The 27,111-nt window shown below is 42.3% G+C and overlaps 1 protein-coding gene across 1 annotated transcript in view; it reads right to left on the bottom strand.

Moving 5' to 3' along the window:
- Positions 1-303: 303 nt before the first annotated feature.
- Positions 304-27,111, bottom strand: part of AQP9 (aquaporin 9) — a 48,218-nt gene continuing 21,410 nt past the window's right edge. The window contains exons 3-7 of the mRNA XM_040492817.1: positions 18,336-18,462; positions 14,712-14,849; positions 13,014-13,132; positions 7,315-7,532; positions 304-2,214 (exon numbers count right to left, since the gene is read on the bottom strand). Coding sequence (XP_040348751.1) covers positions 2,040-2,214; positions 7,315-7,532; positions 13,014-13,132; positions 14,712-14,849; positions 18,336-18,462 — 777 coding nt within the window. The 3' untranslated portion in view covers positions 304-2,039. The remainder of the gene's footprint in view (positions 2,215-7,314; positions 7,533-13,013; positions 13,133-14,711; positions 14,850-18,335; positions 18,463-27,111) is intronic.

Raw genomic sequence — 27,111 nt, 5'->3', positions numbered from 1 at the left:
GGGAATGGAAAGGGGGCAAAACTGCCCCCTATTGAGAACCACTGCTCTCAAATCTCTGAGGATCCCAAGCCTGTGAATGCTACCAGGAATCACCTGGCCACCTCCAGACATGGTTCTCAAAGAAAGCTTAGACACATATAATTTAACTAACTCAATGTTCTCAACCCTGGCTATGCATTTGAATCACTGTGATATTTACAAAAGAATAACTGGGTATTAGTAATTTTTAAAAGCTCCCCAGGAGATCTCAATTTGTAGACAGGATGAACATATGTACTTAGAAGTCATAATACTCCTAAAAACTTAAAAAAAAAAAAACCACTAATTTTATTTCAAAGAGGAAATATCCAGGTAGTTTCAGAGCAAGGAAAAAAAATTCCAGGTTGGTAGATGGTAGAACATAGGCCACTGGAAACATTTCACATTTACTTTTTGTTCTGCGATCATCACAAAGCAATTGGGAAAGCGGATACCTCTGGGAAGGCTGGGCTTTTTAACAGTTTGAGAATGAATCACTTGGTGTAGGGCAATTTCTCTGGTGCTTGTGAGTTACAAGCTTGTGTAAACTTGTCACCAAAGCAACATCAATTAGAGCACTTCACAGGGAAGAGCCTGACCAACAGGAAATTCCCCAAATGTAATGTTTGTGATTGGCAGGGAAGGAAGGAGGGGGAAGAGGAGCAAGATTTAGCAAGTGCAAGCAAGAGAGGCCTTCTGATAACGTTTTTCAGCACATGAAAAGTACAACCAAATTGCTACCTCTTTCCTTTGTTAGTGCTTCAATAACAGTGGAAATAAAACCAGATGATAAAGGTCTTTATATTTTAGGATCCCAGGAACATTATGTCCAGAAGATGTGCACATTCTGGCAACTGCCAGTCCATGTCTTCTGGCTAGCCAAGAATCTTGGCCAGTTATTGATCTTCAGAAAGGTGTAGGATGCATTAGACAAGGCTCAATTTTCCTTGTGGCCTTCGGCAACTCACTTAACTTCCCTGAGCTTCTGTTTCTTTATCTGAGAAAATGGGAAGCATGGCATATACCTCAAACAATCACCATGAGAATTAAATTAGATAATAAATATGGAAGTGTTTTGTGAGTTGTAAAGCCCAGTAAGATAATGCTATCTTTCCAGGGACCTTCTATCCTGAATAGTCTAGGTTCCAGTGGCTTTCAGTTTTGACTTCTAGGGCATGTGAAGAATAATGGATGAGTGCAGCCATTGACATCTTTTTTCAAACGTCTATCCTCAAGTGGACAATTAGGAAAACACATTTGAGTTAAAAATACAGAGTGATGTATTTTTCATGACTGAGGTTACAGTTGTATTTTAGGTTATTATTATATACCAAAGACAAGGAAATTAGTTGGTGCCCTCTAAAATGCAAAGAGCAAGAGATTAATCTGATAAATGGTTTCCATTAAAAAATTCCATTTGGTTTCCCAAATTTGTCTTGTCTCCTGAGGTTTCTAAATGCCACAATGTCCTTCCCCTGTGCTTTCCAGCTGTAGTCTACATTTCCTTTATTCCCAGGTTTGAGGAATATCTGTATTCATACAAAGATAGTGGCACAACATAACTACAGAGTTAATGCTAATCCGTGGACATATTAACTGAAATCACTATTTTGTCTTTCAATTTAGTTTTGGTTGATACTCAAAATGTAATCTTTGTGGAATTTGAAAACAAGGCTTTTGTAATGTCATTTCATACAAGTAATGCAGCTAAGATCGTCCAAATAAGTCCATGGTCAAAGTTCTAAGTGATTAGTGCTCCTCCACTAATAAAGATTCCCATCAAAGGATAAAATAAACAGAGCAGGGAATATTCAGTGCTATTCTGGGGGAAGCTGGTGGAGAAGAGGTCGGCATTTGCAAGCTTTTACTTGAATGCTTTTACAGTTAGGTGCCTCACACGGCTAGCAGAGAAAATTGGATGGATTCCATCCTAGTCTTATGAAAACACAGATGCCTGGATGCCATCTTTTCTGAAGAGAATACTAGTTCAGCCAATTGCAAACCCAGAACTGAGCACACTACTACATTATCACACTAAGTTCATATTTATCTGTTTTGTCTTCAGTTTGTTCTGTCTCGAAGTCTGGATCAGGGTCTGGGTGGTGGATTTCAATGACAAGCACATAGATGAGGCCTCCAATGACAGCGCCAACCAAAGGGCCCACTACAGGAATCCACCAGAAGTTATTTCCAGCTCTGAAATCAAACAAGAAATTAGTGATATTGCACTTGGTCCTTTCTCCTGATATTATTGTTTAGTTATCCACTAAACGAGCCAGTCTTTCTCAGGCTCATGGTTCCCTTTTAACTCAGCAAGAACTAAGCATAAGGACACTCACTGTAGCTTGGCAACCATCATCCTGGATTTTCCATTTACCTGATTTCAGATGATCTATTCCACTTTCCTAAGAGTACTCTTGAGAGAATATGCCCCATTTATTTTCCTTTCAGAAAATATAGTCCCTGAACCCACTGTCAAAACTGAAGACATTTAGGGATAGTTCAGGTTGATTACTCAGGAATTGCCTTTCTTGTATCCTGAAATGATGAATCCTGGGGATAATGAATGGAAAGGTGTGGAGGGGTTCCTGGAAATCATCCATCTATGAGGGCAACCACAAAATAAACAATCAGGAAATGTTTATCAATGAATGAATTAATTTTAAAAAATGAAAGGTGGATATATGAATTACCTACTAAATATAATTTAGTTACATGCTTATTTTTTGAGGTCACAGCTTAAAGTTCCTCTCTGATAAGGGTTTTGTCCCATGATTCTGTCTTCTGAAGAAGTCTTCAATGACGGTACATTATACTAAAAGTATAGTTATGGGAGAAAGCAGATGCCTTTGTAAATTGTCACCATCTTTTTCAGAGACAGGAAATTGATTTAAATAGCTCCATAGAAAGGAAGATGAGGGGCGCCTGGGTGGCGCAGTCGGTTAAGCATCCGACTTCAGCCAGGTCACGATCTCGCGGTCCGGGAGTTCGAGCCCCGCGTCAGGCTCTGGGCTGATGGCTCAGAGCCTGGAGCCTGTTTCCAATTCTGTGTCTCCCTCTCTCTCTGCCCCTCCCCCGTTCATGCTCTGTCTCTCTCTGTCCCAAAAATAAATAAATGTTAAAAAAAAAAAAAAAGGAACATGATCTTCAGAAGCAAGCAAAACTGTACAATATATTGTTCAACGACCTATGTATTTCAGATAAAACTTTTTAAAGCAGGGGAATGGTAAACACAAATATTCAGGATAATGCAGAGGAGGCAGGGGAAATAGCAAGAGCACACACATATACTTGAGGACTTCACATTGTCCTACCTAGAAAAGGTTGATGGCTTTCCTTTTTATCATTCTGCTTAATAACTACATATATGTTCCATGTGGCCTTTTGTTTCTATCACAGTTTGATTAGAAAGGATAATAAAGGAAATAAGCCCTGCCCTTGAACTTCGTTCTTTCATCTGCATGGTGGTCTCTTCTACCTGGATCATTCAAGCACTCCAAAATCTTAGATTAGGAATAGCAGGCTGGAGGGAAGAGCACTGAGGGTGAGCACAGCAGCCACCAGATGTCACTCTTACGGCACGGGAGAGAGGAAGCTGCACTCGGCTGCCTTCTCAGTGCCCCTTCACAAGCCCCCAAGGACTTTCCTAGGAGAGGCACATGGGCTTTAAAGAGCTAGGAGACTTCTCTTTGGTAAACACATGAAGCAAGTCTAAGCCATCTAATTTGTCTACCATTTTGTTTCGTTCGTCATGATTTAATGGCGAATCTCACTGTCATTTAACAGATTAGTGTCCCAGATATCTGCCAGGACACATGTGCTCTTTTCACTGGCTGAACCTGTTGTGCCAAGGTCACAGGTCATAAATGAAGGTCCTCACATGTAGTATCCTTCTTGGCCCAGTCTTGAAAGTCCACAGTGTCATTTGCACGCTGTGATTGGGATATCCCGGGAAAACGTCTGTGTTATTTGCTTAAGGTACATACCATCATCAGGGATTCATTCCTTTGGGTAAACTATTTAAAATATTAACAATACTCCTGAGATCCTTCATCTATGAAGTCATAAACAACTTAATATGAATTAGTGGAGAGAGCTTAGATGGGAAACATCCTAATATTTAAGGGAAAAGCAATAGTCAGCTAGAGTCTGTTGACTTGCCCTCGTTGGACCCTCTGGTGCTCCACTCCGCCGTCATCCTCACTGCCTGTCTTACAGGGGCAAGTGAGGACTTGAGAATAAGGCAGTCTTGGTTTTATCTGAGACCGTGGGTGTAGATCCAAGCTGGGATATCTTCTGAGATGCTTATCAGGGATAGGGAATCCTGAAAGGATGGGAGAGTCTGGGAATACTTTGGAGACCTGTTATCCCTCAAAGGTTTTCTCAGAAATTTTTGACGATTATCGGCCAGCCAGCTCTTTCCTAACTGGCTTCTGATCCTCTACTCTCCTTTTTATCCATTGTATGTAGTGATGTCAGATTAATTTTGCTAAATTGGAGCTCTAAACACATCAAACTTTTGCTCTAAATCTTTTGCTACTTCCCATAATCTACACAATAGGGAGCGGCCAAAACCCAATTTTTTCATTCTGGGAGTTTAGATCCTCAGTGATCTAACAAGAGTTGTCCTTTCCAGCCTTCTTCATGCACCCTTCCAGATAGACTAGATCACATGTCGTTTGAACATTTGTCTTCGTATACAGCAGCATCTCTGCCTGAAATATCCTCTTTGTCCCTGTTTAAACATGTCCAAATACTATAAAATGTCCCTACTTCCACCCCTATAATTCCTAAATTTGAAGCTGAAAACCGTTCAAGTGCTGGTTTTAATGAGTCAAATCTGTTTAATGCCATTTGACAACTTCAACTTGTGTCGGAGCCTATGCTAACCCCTCTGAAACAAAACACAAATAAAGCTGAAGGACAGCAACTGGTTTTTGTCATCTCCAGCACAGCTCCTTGAATGAGAGCTCAGGTAGCTGCATGGATGAATAAATGAATGAATGAAGGGAGAAGACCCTGACAGAGGGATACGGAGCTCAATTTGGCACTAGGTGATTGTAGCACTTTGCCACAGACATGATCTCCTCCATATACGTAATAAAGCCAAGAGAGAGTAGGGAAAATCTCTGCCTATCTTAGAACCACTATCACTCTTAGAGCTTTGGATGAATCACCAAGCAGGGCTCAAAGGGAGGCCTTTGAGGCATCTTTGTTCAGGGTCTGTGTGAAGCTAATTGAGGTGACCTGGTCATGGGGGCAGTGGTCTCCTAGAGTGAAGCTCAAGAAGGTGGAATTAACAAAACTCATAGATTAATTCTGGGCTCTGGTTATCTTTCTGACATGTGTTTTTCATTCTCTGTTGGAAGAATACAAAAGATCCTTCCTAGTTGGAGACATTTTGTTCAACCTTTTCATGTTCTAGTGGTAATCATTCTGGAACAAGAGCCCTTCATCTGTGGTACTTTTTTTTTTTAATTTTTTTTTTCAACGTTTATTTATTTTTGGGACAGAGAGAGACAGAGCATGAACGGGGGAGGGGCAGAGAGAGAGGGAGACACAGAATCGGAAACAGGCTCCAGGCTCTGAGCCATCAGCCCAGAGCCTGACGCGGGGCTCCAACTCCCAGACCGCGAGATCGTGACCTGGCTGAAGTGTCGGACGCTTAACCGACTGCGCCACCCAGGCGCCCCCACCTGTGGTACTCTTAACAATTTGTCTGAATAATTCTTTGTTGTGGGGATCTGTTGTGGGTACTGTAGGATGTTTGGCACTATCCCTGGCCTCTACTCACTAGATGCCAGTAACAACTTTCATCTCCACCCTCCCCAGTTGGGACAACCAAAAATGTCTCCAGGCATTGCTAAATATCTCTGGGTGGAAAAAAATCACCTCTGGTTGAGAACCACTGCTCTAGAAAATTCACTGCATTACTAGTTTCTTAAAGATAGGGGATGTGGCTTGGTTTTCTTTGTATCCCTCATCTCTTAGGACATGTCTGGAATATAGTGTTTATCCATTATTTTGTTCAGACATTTATTAACTTCTATGAGACTCTGTATATGACAGACCCAAGTCTTGTCACTGGGAGTGCATCAGTGAGGAAGCTGCCAGGTCCTTGTCCTCAGCATGCTTATACTCTAGCAGCTCTCAACCCTGTCTCTGGTATTCTGACTGGTATCAGTTATTTCAATAGCTTGTTTTTCACATTGAAGAAGACAACCCAGCTTACACTTTAAGCTTACACTTAAATAAGTCATAACATGTATATGACTATATGTATAGGTCAGTCTTTAGAAACACTCAAGTCTTTTCTCATAGCAAATATCAAACTAACATTTCCTTACACATGTCTCTCCTGCCTGTCTTTCTCTGTATTAGAGCCCTGTTTCCTGATGAACCAAGTGAGTTCCTTTCCCAGAGAGAAATGTGATAAATGGATGGGGACAGGCCACTGTGATTTTATGGGGCAAAAGTGGGAAGGAAGAAATGGGTACAGATTGTCCTGGAAGACTGGTCCTGACAGTTGGCATGTTTCCACAGCACATTCTGAGGTAGAAAGCATGGCGTCTTGCCTTTTCTTATACACAGGCTCTCTTTTATGTCTGTTCTACCAGGGACTTCCTACTCATACCTCAAGACCCAACTCAGCTCTCACTTCTTCAGTGATGCCTTTTCCAATTTCCCCAGGCATAGCTAGCTAGTTACTCTCTTGTCTAGCACTTAGTTTTAGGAGTTGCCAGAGCACTTATTATGTTGCTCAAGGCTAGTGTCTTAGCTGATTTTGAAATTTCCTTACCTAGCACAGTGACCACAGCACAGATAGTGTTCAGTAAAGATAGGTTGAATGACTGAAGCATACATAGCATGATTCCCTAGAAAGAGCCCTGTAGTAGTATCGGAATATGTAAATTCTTGCCACAACTTTGTATCAAAGTGAATCTGCAGAGAAGTTATACAACCAAAATATCCACATAAAACCATATATCAATTGAGGATTGATTATTATTATATAGGACAAGGCTATCTCTTCTGGATTTACCTGGAGCCTCTCTCTCTGTCTCTTTCTCTCTCTCTTTCTCTGTATCTGTGTCCATGTCTGTCTTTCCCATCCATCCCCTACCACACTGCATACCACAAATCACTAGTGAAATATTCCATACTGATGACCAGAGTGTGCCCCTAACCTCTGTGCTCCCGTCTGAACTCTCTTTGACTTCCATAGTCCAAACACAGCTCTCCCCAGTAAAGCATAGCATGAATCTTTCTCTCTCCCCCGACACCACTGTTACTTACGTGAAGACCTCAAACCCCCATCCTGCCAAAGCAGTGAAAAGCCTGGGACTCAGGTCTCGAGCTGGGTTCATGGCACAACCACTGTTCAATCCCAAGGAGGAAGAAATGACAATAATCAGGAGGCCGATGGCAATGGGTTCTAGGCCTTTGGGGACTCCCAAATTTCTGGAGTCAAAAATGGCAAAGACAATCATGAGGAGGAACATGGTGGCCACTACCTGCAGAAGGAGAAAATACATAAGGGATTGAACTTGTATTCTACTCATTTGCCCACTGCAGAATTTACCCCCTCTTGTTAAAGAACAAACCTAGTAATGACTAACATGCATTGGTGAGCAATCCTAGATGTGGGTGCCAGTGTCATCCTCATTCACACATTAGTTACGTGCCAAGGTCAAACTCAGTGAGCGGCAGTCAGGTGTGGACCCAGAGAGTTCAGCTCCGGTGACTCTTACCTTCACTACACCATTCTGCTAAGCTACTACCCAGCTAGCTAAGCAATGAACTAAGGCCCTCAGTCAAACTGGCAAGACCCCAGTGGATAAATGGGTAAAGGAAATGAACAGAAAATTCATAAGAAAAACAGAATTAAGAAACAAATAAGTGGGAAAATCTGAGTCATATTGGAAAAATGCAAACACTACTAAACATTAGGGAAATGATACCAGTTTCCTCAGGCTCTTCTGGCCGAACTAAATGTACCACTCTCAAAAGGAAATTCAGCAGTAATTTAGCAATATGCATTAAAAAATCCATAAAATTATCTATTCAGTTTGACCCAGCTAGGTATCTGAAAACCGTACCCTGGAAATAATCTAAAATATGAAAAAAAAAATCATAAAACAAACATGCTCACTTCAGCATTATTTATAGTGCTAAAAAATTGGAAGAGATCTAAAAACATATTAAATAGGGAAAAAGCTAAAAATAATAATGGGAGTGTCTATTTATGGTCTACTCTACAGCCATTAAACACAATAAATATAAAAGCTATATGATAATATTTAAAAGTGCTTATGATATTAAGTAAAAAATATATGCACGTTGTATTTCATATTTAAAAAACGTGCATAAAAGAAATACTGTAAGAAAATATTGTAAGAAATATTGTAAGAAATACAATAATAGGTATTCTGAAGTGGTGCATTCTAGTTGGTATTTTCCCCACTATTTATTTTCTATATTTTCCAAACTATTGTTCTACTTACTTAACCACTAATTGATGGACACTATTCACTGAATACCTATTATGTGCCAGGTGTTTCATATGTTTATCTCATTAGCACTTCCTAATAACCATCAGATAAATCCTATTATTATTATTATTATTATTATTTTAAGTAATCTCTATACCCAACCTGGGGCTCGAATTCACAACTCCAAGATCAATAGTTGCATGCTCCACTGACTGAGCCAGCCAATTGCTCCAAGACAAATCCCACTATTACTCTCAGTTTACAGATGAGGAAACTTGCAGAGAAACAGGTTAAGAAACTTGCCCAAGGACACACAGCTCATAAGCAGAAGAATCAGGATGAGAACCAGGCAACTGATTTTAGAATTTGAGTTCCTCATCCTTTCATCTGTTTTCCAACACAAGAAGATTAAAAGTATTTATATTCAAAGAATCATGTTATCCCAAGGACGCTCTTCCCTGGAAAGTCTTTTCCCGCTCTCCTGCCTGGGAGAGTGGGAAAAGACTTTCCAGGGAAAGAGCTTCCACCTCTGGACTTCCATTACATTCGACTTTACTCCTATCACCATCCTGATCACCCTGCTACAGAGGGATCTGCTTACTTGTCAGATTGGGCACCAGACCCTGAACGTTGAGGAAGGAACAGCCATGGAGCTGTATCTGGCTCAGTAGATGCCAACAAATATCAGCTGAATGAATGACTGTTTGTTAATTAAATTGTGGAATATCCTTGAACAATACTTAGAGGTAAACAGTTTTGTGCTCTTGAGATAAACTGACCCAGAAATATAGCCATGGTAGCCAGAGTTCTGTTGTGTGTCCACTGACTAACAGTTGGTACTCTCTGGAACTCTCCGCAAAGCCTAAAGAATACAGAACCTTCAGGGGTCGCCCATGGTTGGAGCATCAGGGTTTTCTAATATTCATTTTCTCTACTTAGCTATACATAATAACTGGCTTAAACCCACGGCTCTTAGAGAAACTGGCAACTCACTTTGAGAAAAGGTGAATGAAGTGAACACAGTGACTGAGGCTTAGGAGATCATATGGGGATAAGCATCGGGTAAGAGATGGGAACCCTCAGTGAGGCTGGACCTCCACTGACCAGAAGACCAAGCAATTTTCTTATCACCAAGATACTCAGTGGTACATCTTGAAGACAGGAATTGGAAGAGCATGTAACATGATATAGGATTGCATTATAAGAACAAGGTTGGGAGGGAGAGATGCCTGGCTAAAGGTTGAAAAATAACTGCTTGTTGAGGGATTTTACTGCTACCTACCGTGTATTAAGCAGGTATTATTGATGCCATTTATCAGAAGACTAACCTGAGGCTTCAGTTGGTTCTGAGTGACTTGTTTCAGGGCAGATGCTTGGAAAGAGGCAAGACCGGGCCCCATCTCCCAGCACACTGCAGAATTCAGAGGGAGGCTTGTGTCACTCTCCTGCCCCCGGAGTGGTGGTGTGTCAGGGATGGCTTGGCCCCAGCTAACTCTCAGGAGGAATAAGGAGGACAGCATTGCACCAGGACTCAGGGGGGAAATATGTGGGGCTAGAGGCTTCACTTTGCTCCTCACATTCTCAGAAAAGCCTGAGAGCACAGGGATGAAACCCTGTGACCACACTGAATGAAGTATGCAAACCACACTGAATGAAGTATGCAATGAAGCCACTGCCCTTTTCAATGCAAGCCGGGGTTTCAGAGAGAAAGTCAGTATTCTTTCTCTCTTAGCTCAAATGGAAAGGACCTGAAATCACAGGAGACATCTCTAAAGGTCCCTCAACAGCTCTTGACGCTGCTCCCCTCTTCTTCATTATAAGATAAACTGTGCCTGAATTTAATGGAACGTAGGATCCCTAGAAACCCTACGTTGGGAACGTAGAAACCCAACTGTTTGGCATCCCCAGAGTCCATTCTGAGGCAGCCCCTGCATCCCTTACTGACTCAGCAACTGTGCCAGTCAATGTGAACTGTTCCCACCCTCCCTGTCCTCCTGGCACTTTGAAACCATTATCATCTAGCCATTCTCTCTCACTTAATAGAGACTGATGCCCAGAGGGGTAAAGGACGCCCACCATCTTGTTTCCAGCAATCCTGCGGTCTCTCCCCTCCCGTCTTTTTCTGTGTTGCTGTCCCAAGTTTATGAAACAACTTCCCTCCTGCTCCTTTCCTTCAGATGACACCAGTTTTTCCTAGTTTCCAACTGGCTAATTTAGTCTCCAGGCTGGAAAGGACCTTAAAGGGGACACATCCCACAATGTCCATCATCTGGTGTTTGAATCTCTGAATCCAAGCTTTCCAGCCCTGGAGGTTACCCAGAAAGGCCTACCACTAGACAGGCCTAATGACTGTTGTCCTGTGACAAAAGGGTCTATATTTAGCCCAGCCCCAATTGCTAGAAGAGTCTTCCTTTTATTGAATATAACTTGATCTCACCATAATTTCATTCATGTAGGGATTAAATATTTTATAATTAGTATGTAAATACTGGTGTACAAATTTCACATACTTAATATATAAGTATAGTAATAAATATTTATTGAGTACCTGCTATGTACTAATTTCCACCAAATCTCCATGGAGGGTATACACACCAAGTCTAAGTTTTTTTGCACTTGACACTCCCTCAAATCTTTGAAAGCTACTGGTACATGATGATCACATACATCCTCCCCAGCTCCTGCACGCACACCTTCTCTAGAGCAAACATCCCTACTCTCCACTCATTGCTGTGTGACCTTTTTGGATCCTCTCTTTCAGTAGTATGTCCTCTTGAAGTGTGACATTTGGATGAGTCTGATACTCCAAGTATGGAAATAGAGTAAGACCCTAAACTACTTCATTTGAATATAATCCTTCTATCTTTTCAGCTTATGATAACATTCCTTTTTATGGCAGCTACATCTCTCTGTGTCTTTTCCACCAAAACTTTTCTTATCATCGCAGCTTGCTTAGACTCTCTGTTCCAAATTACTAATGTGACTCCTGCAGTCCAGTTTCCCATCTAATTATCCTCAGTTTTGCAATGTTCCTCTTGTTCTTAAGTGATCATTTTGTTTTTCACTAGATTCTAAATTCCTGAGCAGAGACTGTTTACATTTTCCTCATATTATTCATTTTATTCTTACAAGTAATTTGATAAGTACTACTACTATCCCCACTTTACAAATGAAAACCTGAGACCCTGAAAGTTCAGTAGTTTAGCTAAGGCTACTCAGGGAGTTGGGGCAGAACTGTTATTTTAAGTCAGGTACTCAGACTCCAAATCTTGGATCTTTACAACTCCTGTTTACTTGTCAGTCCCTCCAGCTCCAACACAAGGCTGAGTATATAGAAAGTGCTCAAGAGGGGCGCCTGGGTGGCGCAGTCGGTTAAGCGTCCGACTTCAGCCAGGTCACGATCTCGCGGTCCGGAGTTGGAGCCCCGCGTCAGGCTCTGGGCTGATGGCTCAGAGCCTGGAGCCTGTTTCCGATTCTGTGTCTCCCTCTCTCTCTGCCCCTCCCCCGTTCATGCTCTGTCTCTCTCTGTCCCAAAAATAAATAAACGTTGAAAAAAAAATTTAAAAAAAGAAAGTGCTCAAGAAAGACTTGTTGCCTATTTGGTTTATTGATAAAAGTGGGAAGGAAAAAGACTTAGGACATGAGGGCATAGTTTCTTTCATCTATCTTAAATGGAGGTGGACAGAGTTGGCAAACTGGAAGATTCATTTTATACACATGCTCACTCTTCCCAGTCCCACCGTATAAATCCTGATCACAAGAGAACAACTTAGAGTTGCTGGAGATGTCCTCTCTCCCCTTTTTCCTCCCTCCCTCCCTCCCTCCTGTTCTCCTCCTACCCTTCCTTCCTTCCTTCCTTCCTTCCTTCCTTCCTTCCTTCCTTCCTACCAGGTTGACCAGCAACCTCCTGGGATACAGTAAGGGAGGAAGAGACTATCAGGTTGTTAATGTTGATCCTCCAACAAATAGACCAGAATAACTGTTCATTTGGCTACATCATAGATGGTGGGTGCAGCTTGTTTAAATGCCAATAAGGTGGAGACACTTCTAGCTACCTTGAGAGTTTAGATAAACCTGTGCATATGAGGAGACACAGAGGATCAGTGATACTCTAGGCTCAACTACCACACTTCACAGTCCTTGAATTGAGATAGAAAGGTCTTTTCTTATGGCCTCCCCATTCAGATCATAAAAGAGACTGTAATCCTGAAACAAACCCTATTTGCTCCTTTAGGGGTTGAAATGTCTAGTCATCTGCTTCTTCTGGACCTCAACCAAAGTGAAACAAGTGTATGTATTAAAGAGGAACCAGAAAACTTTTTTAGTAGTGTCAACTTTGGTAAAGGAAAAAACTTGTTAACAAAAAGCTTGGGTTATGCCTAATGACCTCTGACTTTGGAAACACAGCCTTTCCTTTCTGCTAGCCTATAATGCAACTATGATTTCCCCTTACTAGATCATATATTTTCACCAGAGTTAGATCTTTGTTAAATGTACACTTACTTGGTCTGCAAATGCATTTGTCAGGGACAGATATGGAGCTGGGTATGTCGCAAAAATGTGTGCTGTTGCATTTTCTCCCACGATGAGCAATTTTCCACCAGCAAAGGACATAAGTCCATCTACGGAAGACAGAGCTCTGGAACATTAGTGTCCTCCTGGCAAAGCTGAGTGCAGCCTATGTCCTGTTTGTGCTAAATAGCTACAATCACTTAGGTTCAGCTTGGCAGATCCACACTGTTTGCCACTCCTCACTTCATAGCGTGGTAGTTTTATGGTTTTTTTTTTTAAGTTTATTTATTTTGAGGGGTGGGGGAGGCATGGAGAGAGAGAGAGAGTGGGAGATAATCCCGAGCAGGCTCTGCACCATCAGCGCAGAACTCAACACGGGGCCCAAACCCACAAACTGTGAGATCATGACCTGAGCCGAAATCAAGAGTCAGGCACTTAAAAGACTGAGCCAACCAGGAGCCCCCATAGCATGGTAGTTTTAGAGATGTCCAAAGAAATTCCAGGATACCAGGTCAAAGATGGAAAGCCCTGGTTGCCCTCTATGGTTCACTCCAAACTTGAGCCAAATCCTTAGCCATTGGATCTGGGGAACTAATATTCTCTGGGGGAAATTCTTGGAATTTTTGATATCAACCAAATGCCAAAGTGGAGCTTTGATGTACTGTAGGCAAAACTCATAATTCCCAGAGGGTTCTCAGTAACCCCCAATATGAGTCCAGAAATTGGGGGTGTGCTGTGGTACAGTGAAGATGCCCTCAGAACAAGGGAGACAGCAGTCCTCGACACAGCCAGCGCTGGCCCCAGTCCCTCCTGCCACAGCAGCTGGCTCTCCCAGTTTCTGATCTGGGCTGCGTTTCTCTGTCATTCCTCTTAGGCTCTCTTTCTCAGAAAGACACTCTGTGGGAAGAAGCCTCCTTCCACGTTGTATTTCTCTAAGGCATGGTTTCATAAATTCTAGTTCCTAAGGGCTTCAATTCAAGAGTCATAATGTAGGAGACTTAACTTGGGTTAGACAGAAGGAACTATTTTAACAGTTAATTTCATACAATCTCAAGATTTTTTAGTTTGAAGAGTCTTAGAAGTCAATTATCTCATTTTCCAGAGAAGGAAACTGAAACAACAAAGTCAGATGACTTACTTAAGTCACACAGCTGTTTACTCACACAGCACAGAGTTAAAGTCTGGGGCTTCAATCGTCAGGGCTGTGTTTTCACCCCAAGACTGTTGCAGAACAGAAGTCCTGGTTGTTGGACGGAATGGAGAAGAGATCCCCACCTAGCCTATTCTCAACAATGCCTCTTCCTTCAAAGACTTTGTTCCAGATTCTTTCTCTAAATACTTACTCATCATATCCTTTGCTACCTACCAGTCAACACCTCCTCTCCCAGCCAACTCAGAGAAAGCTTGCGGAGAAGCCACTGGCTTATTGCTTATTTTGTGCATGTTCACATTGTGGTACTGATTGGATCTAAAAATAGACTTCAAGTTCTGCCCTCCATTTAAGCTTGTGACCATTTTCTTAAACAGGCTTCATGAATTTGTCCTAATGATAATGTTGGTCCCATTATTTAGAACCTAGAATTCTTAGAACTGCCTGTCAACTGCGGAACATGTTCTGCTCTTGCCTTATCTTATCTCTTCCTACCAAGTAATTCTGACTTTAAAATCATGGCCAGCTGTCCTACTCACCATAGTAAATGCCAAAGAGGGCTGCAGCTCCTACAAAGGCTCCCAAAAACTGGGCTCCCACATAAAAAGGAAATTTGAACCATTTCATCCGTCCAAAGAGACACATTGCAAAAGACACAGCTGGGTTGATGTGGCCACCTACAAGAAAGATAAGATGATTAGGGATGTCAGCAGCAGGCCAGGGAGAATTATTATGAAGAAAGCCTTATCTAGAGATCCCAGGCAGAATTCAGTCTTCTAGGTAGAGAACTGTATGTGAAGAGACAGAGACTTAAGCATTTGTGAGTGTAAGTATGTGTGTAAGTGTGTGTGTTTGTGTTTGAGTGGGGAGGAAATGGGAACTAGTAACCTGCAAGTGTCATTAGACACTGTTTAGAGAGTTAAGCTTTCTGAAAAGGGAGTCAGATATAGAAAGAAACTTGGGCTCACAAGGCTTACTTTCTGTCTATATCTATCATCAGTCTACCATCTAGCCATCATCCATCCACTGGGCTTTGTCTATCTATAAAACAGTAACCTCAAAGAGATTGATATAAACTGATAACTTCAATATATTTTTAAGTCAATATATTTATACAATATATTGTTTAAGGTTTAAATCTGCATCTGGTAATTCCTTGGTCCACATCCAGAAGGTCTAAAACAATCTTAAGTTGGAAAAGAGATGTCTAAGGGGAAATGAACCCTCATAAGCACTCTGAGACAGAGACCTCATTCTTCACCTTGGCCTTCACACAATGAAAGGCACATAGCAAGAGTTCAAAAGATGAAAGCCGAATAAATAAATAGTCAGAGCATTTTATTCAGGTACCTCAGACTGCAAAAGTACTGAGAGGGAAAGTTGTTTGGGAATTCGAGAGGGTGTGTTCAGGATGGTGCCTTGCAAAGCAACAGGTGATTTCTCCTGGCAGAGATGAGCGCACAGCCTGGAATACTGCTGGACAAAGCAGAGCGGTGTAGTGGAAAGAACATGAGTGCGAGGCACAGAGAGTGCCGCCCTCAAGTCTTGGCTCTGCCAAGGTTGTTGTAACGATCAGATGATTCATATGAAGAGCCCGGGGTGGAACTGGAGCCCACCAGGCCCAAGACGGAAGTCTTATGCGAGCAGATTGAACCCTTTCAAGGTGCTGTTCTGGGCAAGTGACCCCCTTTCCCGCACTCAGAGACCATTCTGTGATAGAGGCAACCTTAATATTTTATTTGTCATCACGCAAAGCTCTTTTGTTTTTCAAGAATTTATACTGCTTATAGAATGCTACATCAAAAACAACCACCATAGCCTAGGTAAAAGTAGGCAGTGTGAACACTGTCACGGGGGACGTTGCAAAATTAATGGAGGAGTTGTGAGTTCCGATTGGCCAGATTTGAATGGCAGACCACTGGCATGTTCACAAGGAAGCAGGGTGTGGTAACTTCCTTCCAGTAAGGTAATGTTTTCTATTTCAAAACCAGATGTCGTTTGACTTCACCAGTCTGTGACCACAAATGAGATCTTATTTATATTTATGCCCAGTGCGCATTGGTTATTTTTGGAATCCTCAAAGAGGGCCTCATATGTGCCCTCAAACCAGTATGTTAGCTGTAGCCACATGAGAAAGTCATCTCCCCCACAGTCTTCCTATCCTAGTCCCGTGGCTGCTGAAACAACCAGTACGGGTGTCTGTGTGGATGTCAGTGGTAGGCTGGTGTGTTGTCCCTGCACCTTCCCACCAGTGGGAATGCACCAGTCTTCAAGGAGCCTCTCCAGAGATGGGGAGATGAGCTTCCTTTCCAACCCAATGCCATCTTGTATTAACCGGGCTTAGAAACTGCTGTACTTGTATTTTGGGGTCTCACAGGCTCTGGTGAACAACTTGGTCAGCTCTTAACCCTCACCCAGAAACAGCCTCTAGTGGAAACAGTCCCATCAGCTCTGGTTCTCACCCCTCTGGCCACAGGGGCTTAACCCAGGTCTAGGGGCCAGATGGGAAGACTTCACACCATCCCTCACCCTCTCTTCCTCTTCTTGCTGGTCTCTGTCCCTTTTTTTCCTATGGTGACCGCCCAAATCCCTGAGTATATCAATGGATACAAACAGACATGGGCTGCAGTGGTGATGAAAGCAATTTCTTACACTCCTAGGGCCTGGGGTCAATTTTTCTAAATAAATAGAATTCAATTCAGGGTGTTATGCAGGTGAAATATTCCCAAACCGTGTCACTACCTAAAAAACAGCTGAGAATGCACTCATGTTTATATCCCACGGTTTGTGGAAACCACACTTGTTGTGTGAACATAGGAGGGCCTTGGGGGACAGCAGTGGAGCCTCCTGCATGCTTGTTTTAAGCCACAACTGTGATCTGTGCCTGCTGTCAAGGCCTGCACTGTAATTTGGCCTTGGCGCAGTCAGGATGGTCCCCTGTGTACTCTTGTGCTTAGGTAGGCAGTGCAGCCCTGGGATCACAGCAAAGGCTTGACGAGAGAGTGAACATAAACACTGCTCATGCCAAACAAATCACACATACAGGCATCTCTAGCCTGGACCACCCCAGGATCTGAGTCCATGTGCTATGGAAAGGGTGCCAGCCAGCAAATGACCGTTCCAGGTGCCCAGCCCAAGGAGGCTCCCCCGGGGTCTAGGCAACCATTCTTCAGGGCTCCAATGGCAGTATCTGTCACCAGGCCAGCTGGCCAGCATGGTTGTCTGGCAGGCCTGCTCTGCCCAAAGGTCCTGCTTATAACGCCCTTCCCATAATAGACCACTGTGAATATTGTGTGACCGTGGGGACATGAGGTTTGCTGTCACGTAGACCTGCATCAAATCTTTGCTCTGCTCTTTGCCAGTTGTGCGACTCCAGCAATTTATTTAATATCTTGGCGCTCCACTTTTCTTGGTGGGATGTAGACAGCAATGCCTGCCTCAGAGGGCTGCTTTAGAGAAAAGAGATAAAGTATGGACAGCCCCAGGATAGCACCCAGCACGTGGTGTTTCCCTTTCTTCCTTTATCCCCAGTGGTCCTGGCTTAGTGTTCTGACAAGGATTCTGAAAGATTCTGAGTGCCTTTGAGAACTGGATCATTTCCACAGTGCTCTCCTAAGTCCCCAGACTGCGTTAAATATCATCATTTCATTTTGCTTCTCAGAACATTGTGAGTGGCTTCTAATCAGGGCAGAATTAGCCCATGATCTGCTTGATGAGACCTGCACTTGCATGACAGCACCAGTCATTTTGCAAGTGGCATAGACTTTTTCATTGCTGTGGGTAAAGGTCCAGGGATTTTTCTCTCTTGGAGTGATCTTCACTGGGCTCGTCATGGGGTATCCGAGAACAGCTTCCAGGCATGGAGTAGAGAAGTTAAAAGATCATATTGATGGATGAAGAATACAATATAGTGACTAGATTTAGGGGTCAGCTAGTTCTGAATCCTAACCCCATCTCTGTCTCTTGCTAAATGTTGCCTTTGCACAAGTCACTTACCGTTTGCTGTCCCCTTTGATTTTAACATCTATAAAAATAGAACCAAATACATATTCTTTCAGGGTTGTGGAGATCCAAATAAATTGAGGTATGTAAAGCATCCAACACTGGGCTAGCGCACTGGAATGATTGAATTAACAGCAGCTATTATTATTTCTATTACTTACCAGAGACACCTCCAGTCACATAAATGGCCATTACAACTGCCATTGCAAATCCAACATTGATAGTGACAATTCCTCCCATGTGTCCACGACTGAGGATAGCTTGGGCAACAGAGCCACATCCAAGGACCTGGAATGAGAGGAAGCTTCATAAGTGGGGATGGCCACTGTCAAAGACAATGGAAAGCCACAGGAACAAGAAAGATGTTTTAAGCAAACATGTAGATTGGGCTGCCTCAGGCTTCATGCAAATCAAATCATAATAATCCCCCTGTGCACAGAGAGCAAAATGGTGGTTCTGAAGCTGTATCTGGCTTACAGATGAGGTTTCTGGGCCTGCAGCATTAACATTTTCCCCATACTTGTAAATCGGGTAATTTCACACCATGATCCAGGGTTCTGCTCTTAGTTTAAATCAAACTTTTTATTTGAGGCAGTTGTAGATTCCCTTGAGGTTATAAGAAATAACACAGAAAGATCCCATGTACTTTTTACCACTGGTTCCTTTTCATCAATCAGAAGATCTAGCAACCACAGGGAAATAATTTCCTGGAGCAGAGCAGCAGCTGGTCACTCCCTTTAAATTAATGTTTATTTTTGAGAGAGAGAGCATAAGTAGGGGAGGGGCAGAGAGAGGGGAGGCTGCTCACTCCCTTTAAACAGAGCTTGTATGCTCCCAAGCGGCTCACTCACTTCACTCCACTCACGGAGGTCTCCTTCCTGGCCCCTATAGGAGAGCTGGCAATCCCTGCTCTAGAAGTTCCCAGTGTAAGCCATCTCAGGCTCACAGTCATATGCACATCTGACAAATGGAAAGGCCATTTGTGCCATGTACAAAGCCATGGGAAAGGGAATCTAATGTGCAAGAAAACAAAGGAAAAGTGGCAGGGGGATAGCATTGGCAATCTAGCTCTTCTCATCCCCGTGTCTTTTCTCCCTGATGAGGCTGTACTTTCTTAGGGAGCCAGGCTGCCAAACTTACTGCTTCTTGCATTCCCTCTGGCACCAAACACAGAGCTGTGCTTATAGGAAGCACTCTGCAAACAGTTATACAGTAAAGATGAAGTAGGATCTTCCATAGTCTTCAGCTGTAGAGGGTATTTTGGAGAATGGGATAAGTATTCAGAAATGTCTGGAACAAATATATTATGGTACATCTACTCAGCAGAGTACTATGCAGCTGTATCACAGAATGAAGCAGATCAGTGTGTACGGAAAGATTCCCAATATATACTATTAACTTTTTTTCATGTTTATTTATTTTTGAGAGAGGAGAGAAAGTACAAGCAGGGGAGGGACAGAGGATTTGAAGCAGGCCCTGCACTGACAGCAGCGAGCCCAACACAGGGCTCATACTCATAAATCATGAGATCGTGACATGAGTCGAAGTCGGACGCTCAACCAACTGAGCCATGCAGGCACCCCTATATTAATAACTTTTAAGAAAAGATATAGAGCAGTGTTAAAGCACACTGCCAATCGTATTCAAAATATATTACATTAAAACCTTGGATTGTGAGTAACTTGTTCTGCAAGTGTTCCACAAGTGAACAAACATTTCTAATAAATTTTAAGTTGATAAATGAGTGATGTCTTGCAATACGAGTAGTATGTGATGCCTAACATCACATGATCACAACGAAGTTAATGATTCTCTCTCCCTCTCTCTCTCTCTCTCTCTCTCTCTCTCAGTGAGATTGTGGATGATTGTTTCTCATGCTCAGATGCTCGGTCTCAGGCTGCAGTGTTTGGCAGTTATCATTGATTTTTCAGAATGTTAGAAAGTGCCCACAACTGACACTAGTGTATTTTTTGTCACTTCAGAGCACCTATGGACAGTCCTCTGCTTTTCCAAACAAAGTAAGCTTAGGAAAGAATGCTTTGCTTCATTCTAGGTCAGACTGCCTGCAGATAGAGACCCCTTCTTCTGCTGCCTTATTGACAATTACATTAAGTACAGTATATGACAAAAGTTTATTAATATTGTACTATAGTCAACATCCATATGAGCATATACAATGGCCCCCATGCAGAAAAAATTCCATTGAGTCAGTAGATAGCAGTGATTCCATAAGGGATTGTGAAAGTCGTCCTACACAATAACCCTTCTCTCTCTGGTCTCCCTCACACCAGCCACAAAGGTTTTCAAAGGCAAGTAAAAAAAATTTTTTTTATTTTCTTTAGTATTTTGTATTATATTACAGGACTGTAATCATTTCTACATGAATATTTTTGAGTTGTGGAACGAATCATCTGAGTTTCCATTATTTCTTAAGGGAAAATTTGCTTTGATATACAAGGGCTTTGGATTACAAGCATGTTTTTGGAACTAATTATACTTGCAAACCAAGGTTTTACTGTGTATGTATTTCTTTTTACATTCATGAGCCATCTCTATGAACACAGATCAGGAGATGGTACTGGATTCCATGGGGGGAGCTAAATGGCCAGTGCAGATACTGGGAGAGCAATTTTCATTGCATACTTTTTTTTTTTAACCATGTGTTTTAGTTTGTTTGTACCTCTATAACAAAATACCACAGACTGGGTGGCTTATAAACAACAGGCACTTATTTCTCACAGTTCTGGAGGCTGGAAGTTCAAGATCAGGATGCCAATATGGTCAGGTGAAAGCCCTATTCTGGGTTGCAGACTTCTCTGTTGTATCCTGCAGAGCAGAAGGGACTGAGCAAGCTCTCATAAGTCTTTTAAAAGGGCACTAATCCCATTCATGAGAGCTCCATCCTTGTGATCTAATCACCTCCCAAAGGCCCTACCTCTAATACCATCACTGTGGGCATTAGGTTTTTAACAAATGAATTTGGCGGTGGGGGGAGGGGGACACAAATATTTGTAGCATCATGCATTTCCTAATTTTTAAAAAATGAGTCCTATATTTTCACTGAACAATTAAAACCATTTAATCACGGTCCATTAAGGAAACATTTGATGAGGGAGTGTTACTGGGAAAGACAGATTAGTTACATGTAAGTCTGTTAGAAAAGCAACAAGACAATAAATGGCCATCAGCCATCCTCATGCTGTGGTTTAAACAGCTGGTATGCTCCTGGAGGAATAAGTTCTGGACTGCAGGGTCATTAAATCATTGCTCTTAATATTTTGAATTGGCCAAACTTTTTCTAGAATACATGGCTCAGCTTGGGTTTCATAATGAAGCAACAACTTCAAGAAGGACTCAGCATCAAGTAAAGAATATTATTTAAGGACACGTGAGGAAAGGTTTCAGAAATAAATATGCTCAAGGAAAAAAGAGATTAAACATGTGAATGCCTCTTATCAGGAAGATAATAACCAGCCACTATGTGTCTCTTCACAAAAGGATGAGAAGAGAAGTGTGAACCTGAAGTAGGAGAGGTAGCACATAAACAATTTCTTGACAGTGATGGATTAATTCTAAACTGCTCCCCCAGGGTGCATTTGTGAGGTCTTTCATAGAAATATAATATACAAACAATAATTTCATACATATAGAATGATTTTGTTTTACTCCTCCCTGAAGGCAGAGAAATTATCTTGATGGTCTTTCAATAGCCTCTGTAATCCCCAATTCTAAGACATATTGACTCACCTCAGTTCTAACTGCTGGATGGTAGGGTTAAGTAGGTGGCTTGATATCTTGAGGGACGCCCTTGGGCTACCCATCACACATGCACTGGCTTGGCTCCAGACCCTGCACTGAATCCTAAGTGAGGTTGTAATGGGAGCATGTTCCCTTTCCTTATTCAAAAACATCCCCTGGGTCCATTTCATAGCCTATCAATTTCACTTAGACTTGCCCTATTTTTTTCCCAGAATCTCTATCTATTATAATAACTCTCTGAATTAAAACCACCACCACATTGGTGTCTTTCTTTTTAATTTAAACTGAATTAACTGCCCTGTGCACAACTTCCAAAGTAACTGGAATTTTGGCAGCATCTTCAGAAAACAAGAATAAAAGTTTACTGACAACTGCCATGACTTGATTTAGACAATGAGGTGTAATGAGACACATCCGGACACAGGCCAGTCCTGAAATATTACTGCTTTCCATATAAGCATCTTCCTGCTTTTATGGTCTGATGCGCGTGCACTCGTGCTAGTCTAGAGGGGACAGAAAAGTTTTAAATGGCCTGAGTGGATTCAGGGAGGCCTCTGCCCTGTCAAATTTCATAATGATTAATACTCTCCTTTTCCACCCCAGATGCTGAAATGGTTTTTTTATTCTTTCCTCGGGAGGATAATCGATGCTGTGTGCTGTGGGAAAGGAAGGAGGACAAATGAACAGTGTGGGGACCTCCCTGACCATCAGAAATTGCCACTCAGATTTCAGCCCAGATTTACATCATTGCTTTTAAATTTTAAAATACATTTATTATAGTCTCAGAGGCAATGAGGAAGTCAGGCAACTACCCTCTAGTATCACCCCTTGCCTGCCTCGTCCCGCCTGAATTTACTGCACAGGGAAGCAGTCCTTGGATATCCTAATGTATCGCGGCCTGATTGCTAGGGAACTGGTCACCCACTCTGGTTTCCTTCTTCTGTGTGCCCAGTGTAGTTTTTTTCCTTCCAAAATGAAAGAACTTTCCTTCATGGTATTACTGAGAAATTTTTCAAACCAACACCCTGCCCTAACCTTTGAAAAGCCTGTCCTACCATTCTCCTTCTTAGATACAGAGGAAGCCTATTATCATATCCACTTTGTCTCAGTTTTCTGGTCTCCCTATCTGGAAAGCTGTTTTGGACCCATTACCCATTCATATCTCACCACACCTAACCTTTGTTCTTTGAAATTCAATCGTACTGTCCATACTATACAATTAGTGCTTAGTTGTTTTCCAAATGCCGGACTTTGGTTTCCTTATCTAGAAAACAATTTCTAAGATTCCTTTCCATACCCACAGCAAACACTAGGCTGGTTTATTTTGTTTCATTGTTTCCTTAGGTGTTGTGTTTCCCACGCCCACCATCCCCTCCTTGTATGTGGAGGCCATGTACAGACCTTCAAGTTCTGTTCCACCTTCTTGTCAGGATCTAGCAACTGCTCAGTCTAACTGCCTTCTCCAGGAGGGTTAGAGAACTCACAAAAGCATGTAGAGGAGGAAAGGTATTACAAGTCATGGATCTGGTCCTCACTGTGTCCTTCGCTGTGCCCCCAAAGCTCCTCATTCATCTCTCATTCATATTCTCCCAGTAGCTTCACCAAGCTTTCTCTTCTCTCGTCTGCCAATCCACCAACCTCCTTTCTGCAAATACCACCACCTTCTACTTACTCCGTGCCTGTAAGTTGCCTTGAAGCTCAATGACAATGTAGAATATCACATTTGTGTTCATTATCCAGCACTATGTAACTACCCCTGAACTTAGTGGCTTAAAATGACAACATTTATTTTGCTTGTGAGTCTGCAGTTTGGGCAAGGTTGGTCAGGGCATTTCAGCTCTGCTCCGTTTGGTGTCAAGTATGATGGTTCAAAGTTGATAGGATTGTAATTATCTAAAGGCTAACACATTCACGTGTTTAGTGGTTGATATTGGCTCTCAGCTGATGCCTTAGCTGGAGCATTGGCCCAAACACCTACAAATGGCCTCTCCATGTGGACTGGCTTCTTTACAACATGGTGGCTCGGTTCCAAGTGTGAGCACCATAGTCTCCAGAGCCTGGGGTCTTAAACCCTGCATGATGCTCTCTCCTCAGCCTTAGCACCATGCTGGTTCTGAACTCAATGGCACACATACTGGATCTTATATAGGCATTTCACCAACAACATCCTAAACAGGTATTCATCTGGTCCATGTTGGATTACTGTGAGGCATAGGGAGCTCATTATCACATCAGGCAGTTTGTGCTATATATTTTTTCATTGTTCCATTGGCTGGGGAGTCCTTCCTTATATGAAGTTGGAATCCTCTCTCCTGTAATTTCTGTCTATTAGCTCTAGGCCCATTCTTGGGACTATAAAGAATAAACTTCTTTCACATACCGGGCTTCTAATAAATGGAGGGAGCCTAAGGTCCTCTCTAAGTTCTCGTTCCTGGATGCCTGTCCCTTCATTTTTGATTCCTGAGAGTCAGATTCCCAGTGAGTCTCACCTGGTTGAGCTCTGGGTTGTCAGCATTCCTCTTAAAACACAGGGCCCAGAAATGGACACAGTCCTCCCTTATTCGTGTGTCATGTTCTGACATGGTAATTTATCCTATACCCTCTGCTCATTGCTTCTACTGCCATCTAGTGGGACACTCAGGCACAGGATGTACTTGAACTGTTCACGTATCTATGCCTGATTTTCCCAATTTTATAAGGTATACAAGATCATGTGTTAAACTTCTTTGTCTCTGTAACAGCATCTAGAATATTGGAGGTAATTAAATAAACAGATTTTAGCTGCTGTTTCCAGGTACAACTGTCGGTGTCTGTGTAAATGAGCATGTCAATTCTCAGTCTCAGCTTGATTATCTATTAAAGCGTAATAATAATACTAGCCAGGCTTGTTTCATAGGATTGTTTAGTAAAGGTGCAAATGGGATAACAACAATGAAAGCACTATTTAAATGACAAAAGGCAATGACAAGTGCAGGATATTATTGCTTTTAATATAAACTAAAAAAGAAAACCCCCATTTTGGGTGAGTAAGTTAAGACAAATGGACTCATGAACTTAACCACTGACTCACTGATGGGTAATAAAACCAGGGAGAAACACACCTATGACATGTATTACAAATAGTTGCTGTTTCATTCCTAGTAGTGGGATAAATTTGCGGAAGAGAGAAAGTGGGAAGCTGACAAGAGCTTCACATTGTTTTGCCTATTTATGATTCCTCTCCAAAGATGGGTCCTTTCATATTTGGTGGGGTTTTAGTGCTTTTGGTAGGAAAGCAACACAGAAAGGGGAGAGGGTAAATACTGTTGTTATTATCAGGCACCACATGTGGCAGGAGTGGGAGAAAGAATTTCAGTGGAAAAGCAAGAAGGACATTTGAAAGGCAGTTGGACTGGTGACCAGTCATTCTCAATCACCCAGGCCAAACATTCTGGAATCATTTGTATTCCCTCCTCTTCTCTCCCTTTGCCATTCATAGGCAATCATTCTCAAATTTTCTGAGTCTTCTTCTGCAGCCCCCAGCCAGTGTCCTCACCCCCAGTGTCTCCCCACTCAGTGACCATGCCAGATGAAGCACAACTTATATGCCATTACTCAGGAAGTAGCAGCACAAACACGTCCACCTGGTCCTCAGGGCCCTCTGGTGCCTTGCCTCGTGACTCATCCACTTTCTGCCCGGTATTCTTCAGCATAAATCTGCATCAGCCAGGCTGCAGTCCCAGTCACTTGAGTCCTTTGAGCTCATGACACTCATTCCCACCCTGTACACCTGCTCATGCTATACCTTCCAGCAAAATGTCCCTTCTCTTCACTCTCCCCAGCCAAACCCAATCTATTCTTAACACTGAACTAAAATCCTACCTCCTCTGTGGGGTTTTTCTTTGACAGCTTCAGCCTGCAGAGGCCTCTTCTGCTTCTTCTACTATGTCTTTACAATGTCATTTCATTATATTCCACCTTGCCTTGTGTCACCCCACCAAGACTGTAGCGTCTGCCACAGCAGCTCAAACAATATCTGATGTAATATATTAAAATGTCTAAACATAAGCAGGGAAAATAAGACCCTGTGTAAATGTCTTTTCAAGAGAAACAGTCAATTTCAGGGCGAGATGTGAGAAGTGGGAAGTGTGATTTCTAAGAAATATCAGTTGGGCTGCTGGCAAGTTCCCAACTGAGCCATGACCCCTACGACAAGCTGATTACTGGACACAGATCAAGTTATTATCACAGACAAATGCTGGAGATGAGGAGAAAGGATAATAAGCCTACTATTCTCAAAACTCTTAGGTATCTATCACCTCCTTTACAGTGCCAACCAAGGTATTCCCAACACAGTACACAGTGCATGATAGACCCTCAACAAATATTTATTTAGTCAGTATGTAAAACAGAGACTCAATAAACATTTATTTAGTAAGTAGGTAAAAATTGAGCCCTTTCAGAAAAGCAGTCATTAATAAAGGCTAGGGATTCTTTAGCAAAATGTTTACAAATGTTTGCAAATGCTTGCAACACGAGGCCAATGATCACTAGGGAAACTTGTAATTATTATAAGGGGTCTGTGATTCTTTGTGTGCATCAAACATGGTCCAAATAAGGGGGAAAAAAACCATGTCTCATATCTACTTTTTGTAGTTCAGTATTTTCAGAATTAATAGATACTGAAAGAAGAGTTGAAAGGACTTCTTGGGAAATACTGTCATGGACTTTGGAGTTAAGGCTTCATGAAATGCTTACTATCTTTACTCATCCGTTTAGGGTAGCATGGATAAAGAAATATAAACACCAGCTGTGATCTATTTGGTGTGTTCTTTGTGCCCGGTTCCATGCTAAGTGCCTTACCTGTATTACTTCATCATTATCAACTTATGTTCACCCTAGGAGAAAAGTACGGTATTATTATCTCCCTTTTATGGATGAAGAAATTGAGGCTGAGAGAGGCCAAGCAATTTCTCTAATGTTACATAATAAAAAATAAAAGAGACAGAACCTGGATTTGATCCCAGGTCTGTCCTAATCGGAGGCCTGTGCTCTTAACCATTACACATTGGGTGGAGTGAGAGGTCATCAGAAGGAACAAATACCCCTGAGAATTGATAGAAATATTCAGGTAGAATGCTGGGCTCCCACAGTGTGGGATCAGGGCACCAGTTTTCCTATCTCATACTGCAAGTGAAG

The sequence above is a fragment of the Herpailurus yagouaroundi genome, unplaced genomic scaffold (genome assembly GCF_014898765.1).
Source record: "Herpailurus yagouaroundi ecotype Mexico unplaced genomic scaffold, PumYag 184, whole genome shotgun sequence".
NCBI lineage: Eukaryota > Metazoa > Chordata > Mammalia > Carnivora > Felidae > Herpailurus > Herpailurus yagouaroundi.
This window is presented reverse-complemented; position numbering and strand designations above follow the sequence as displayed.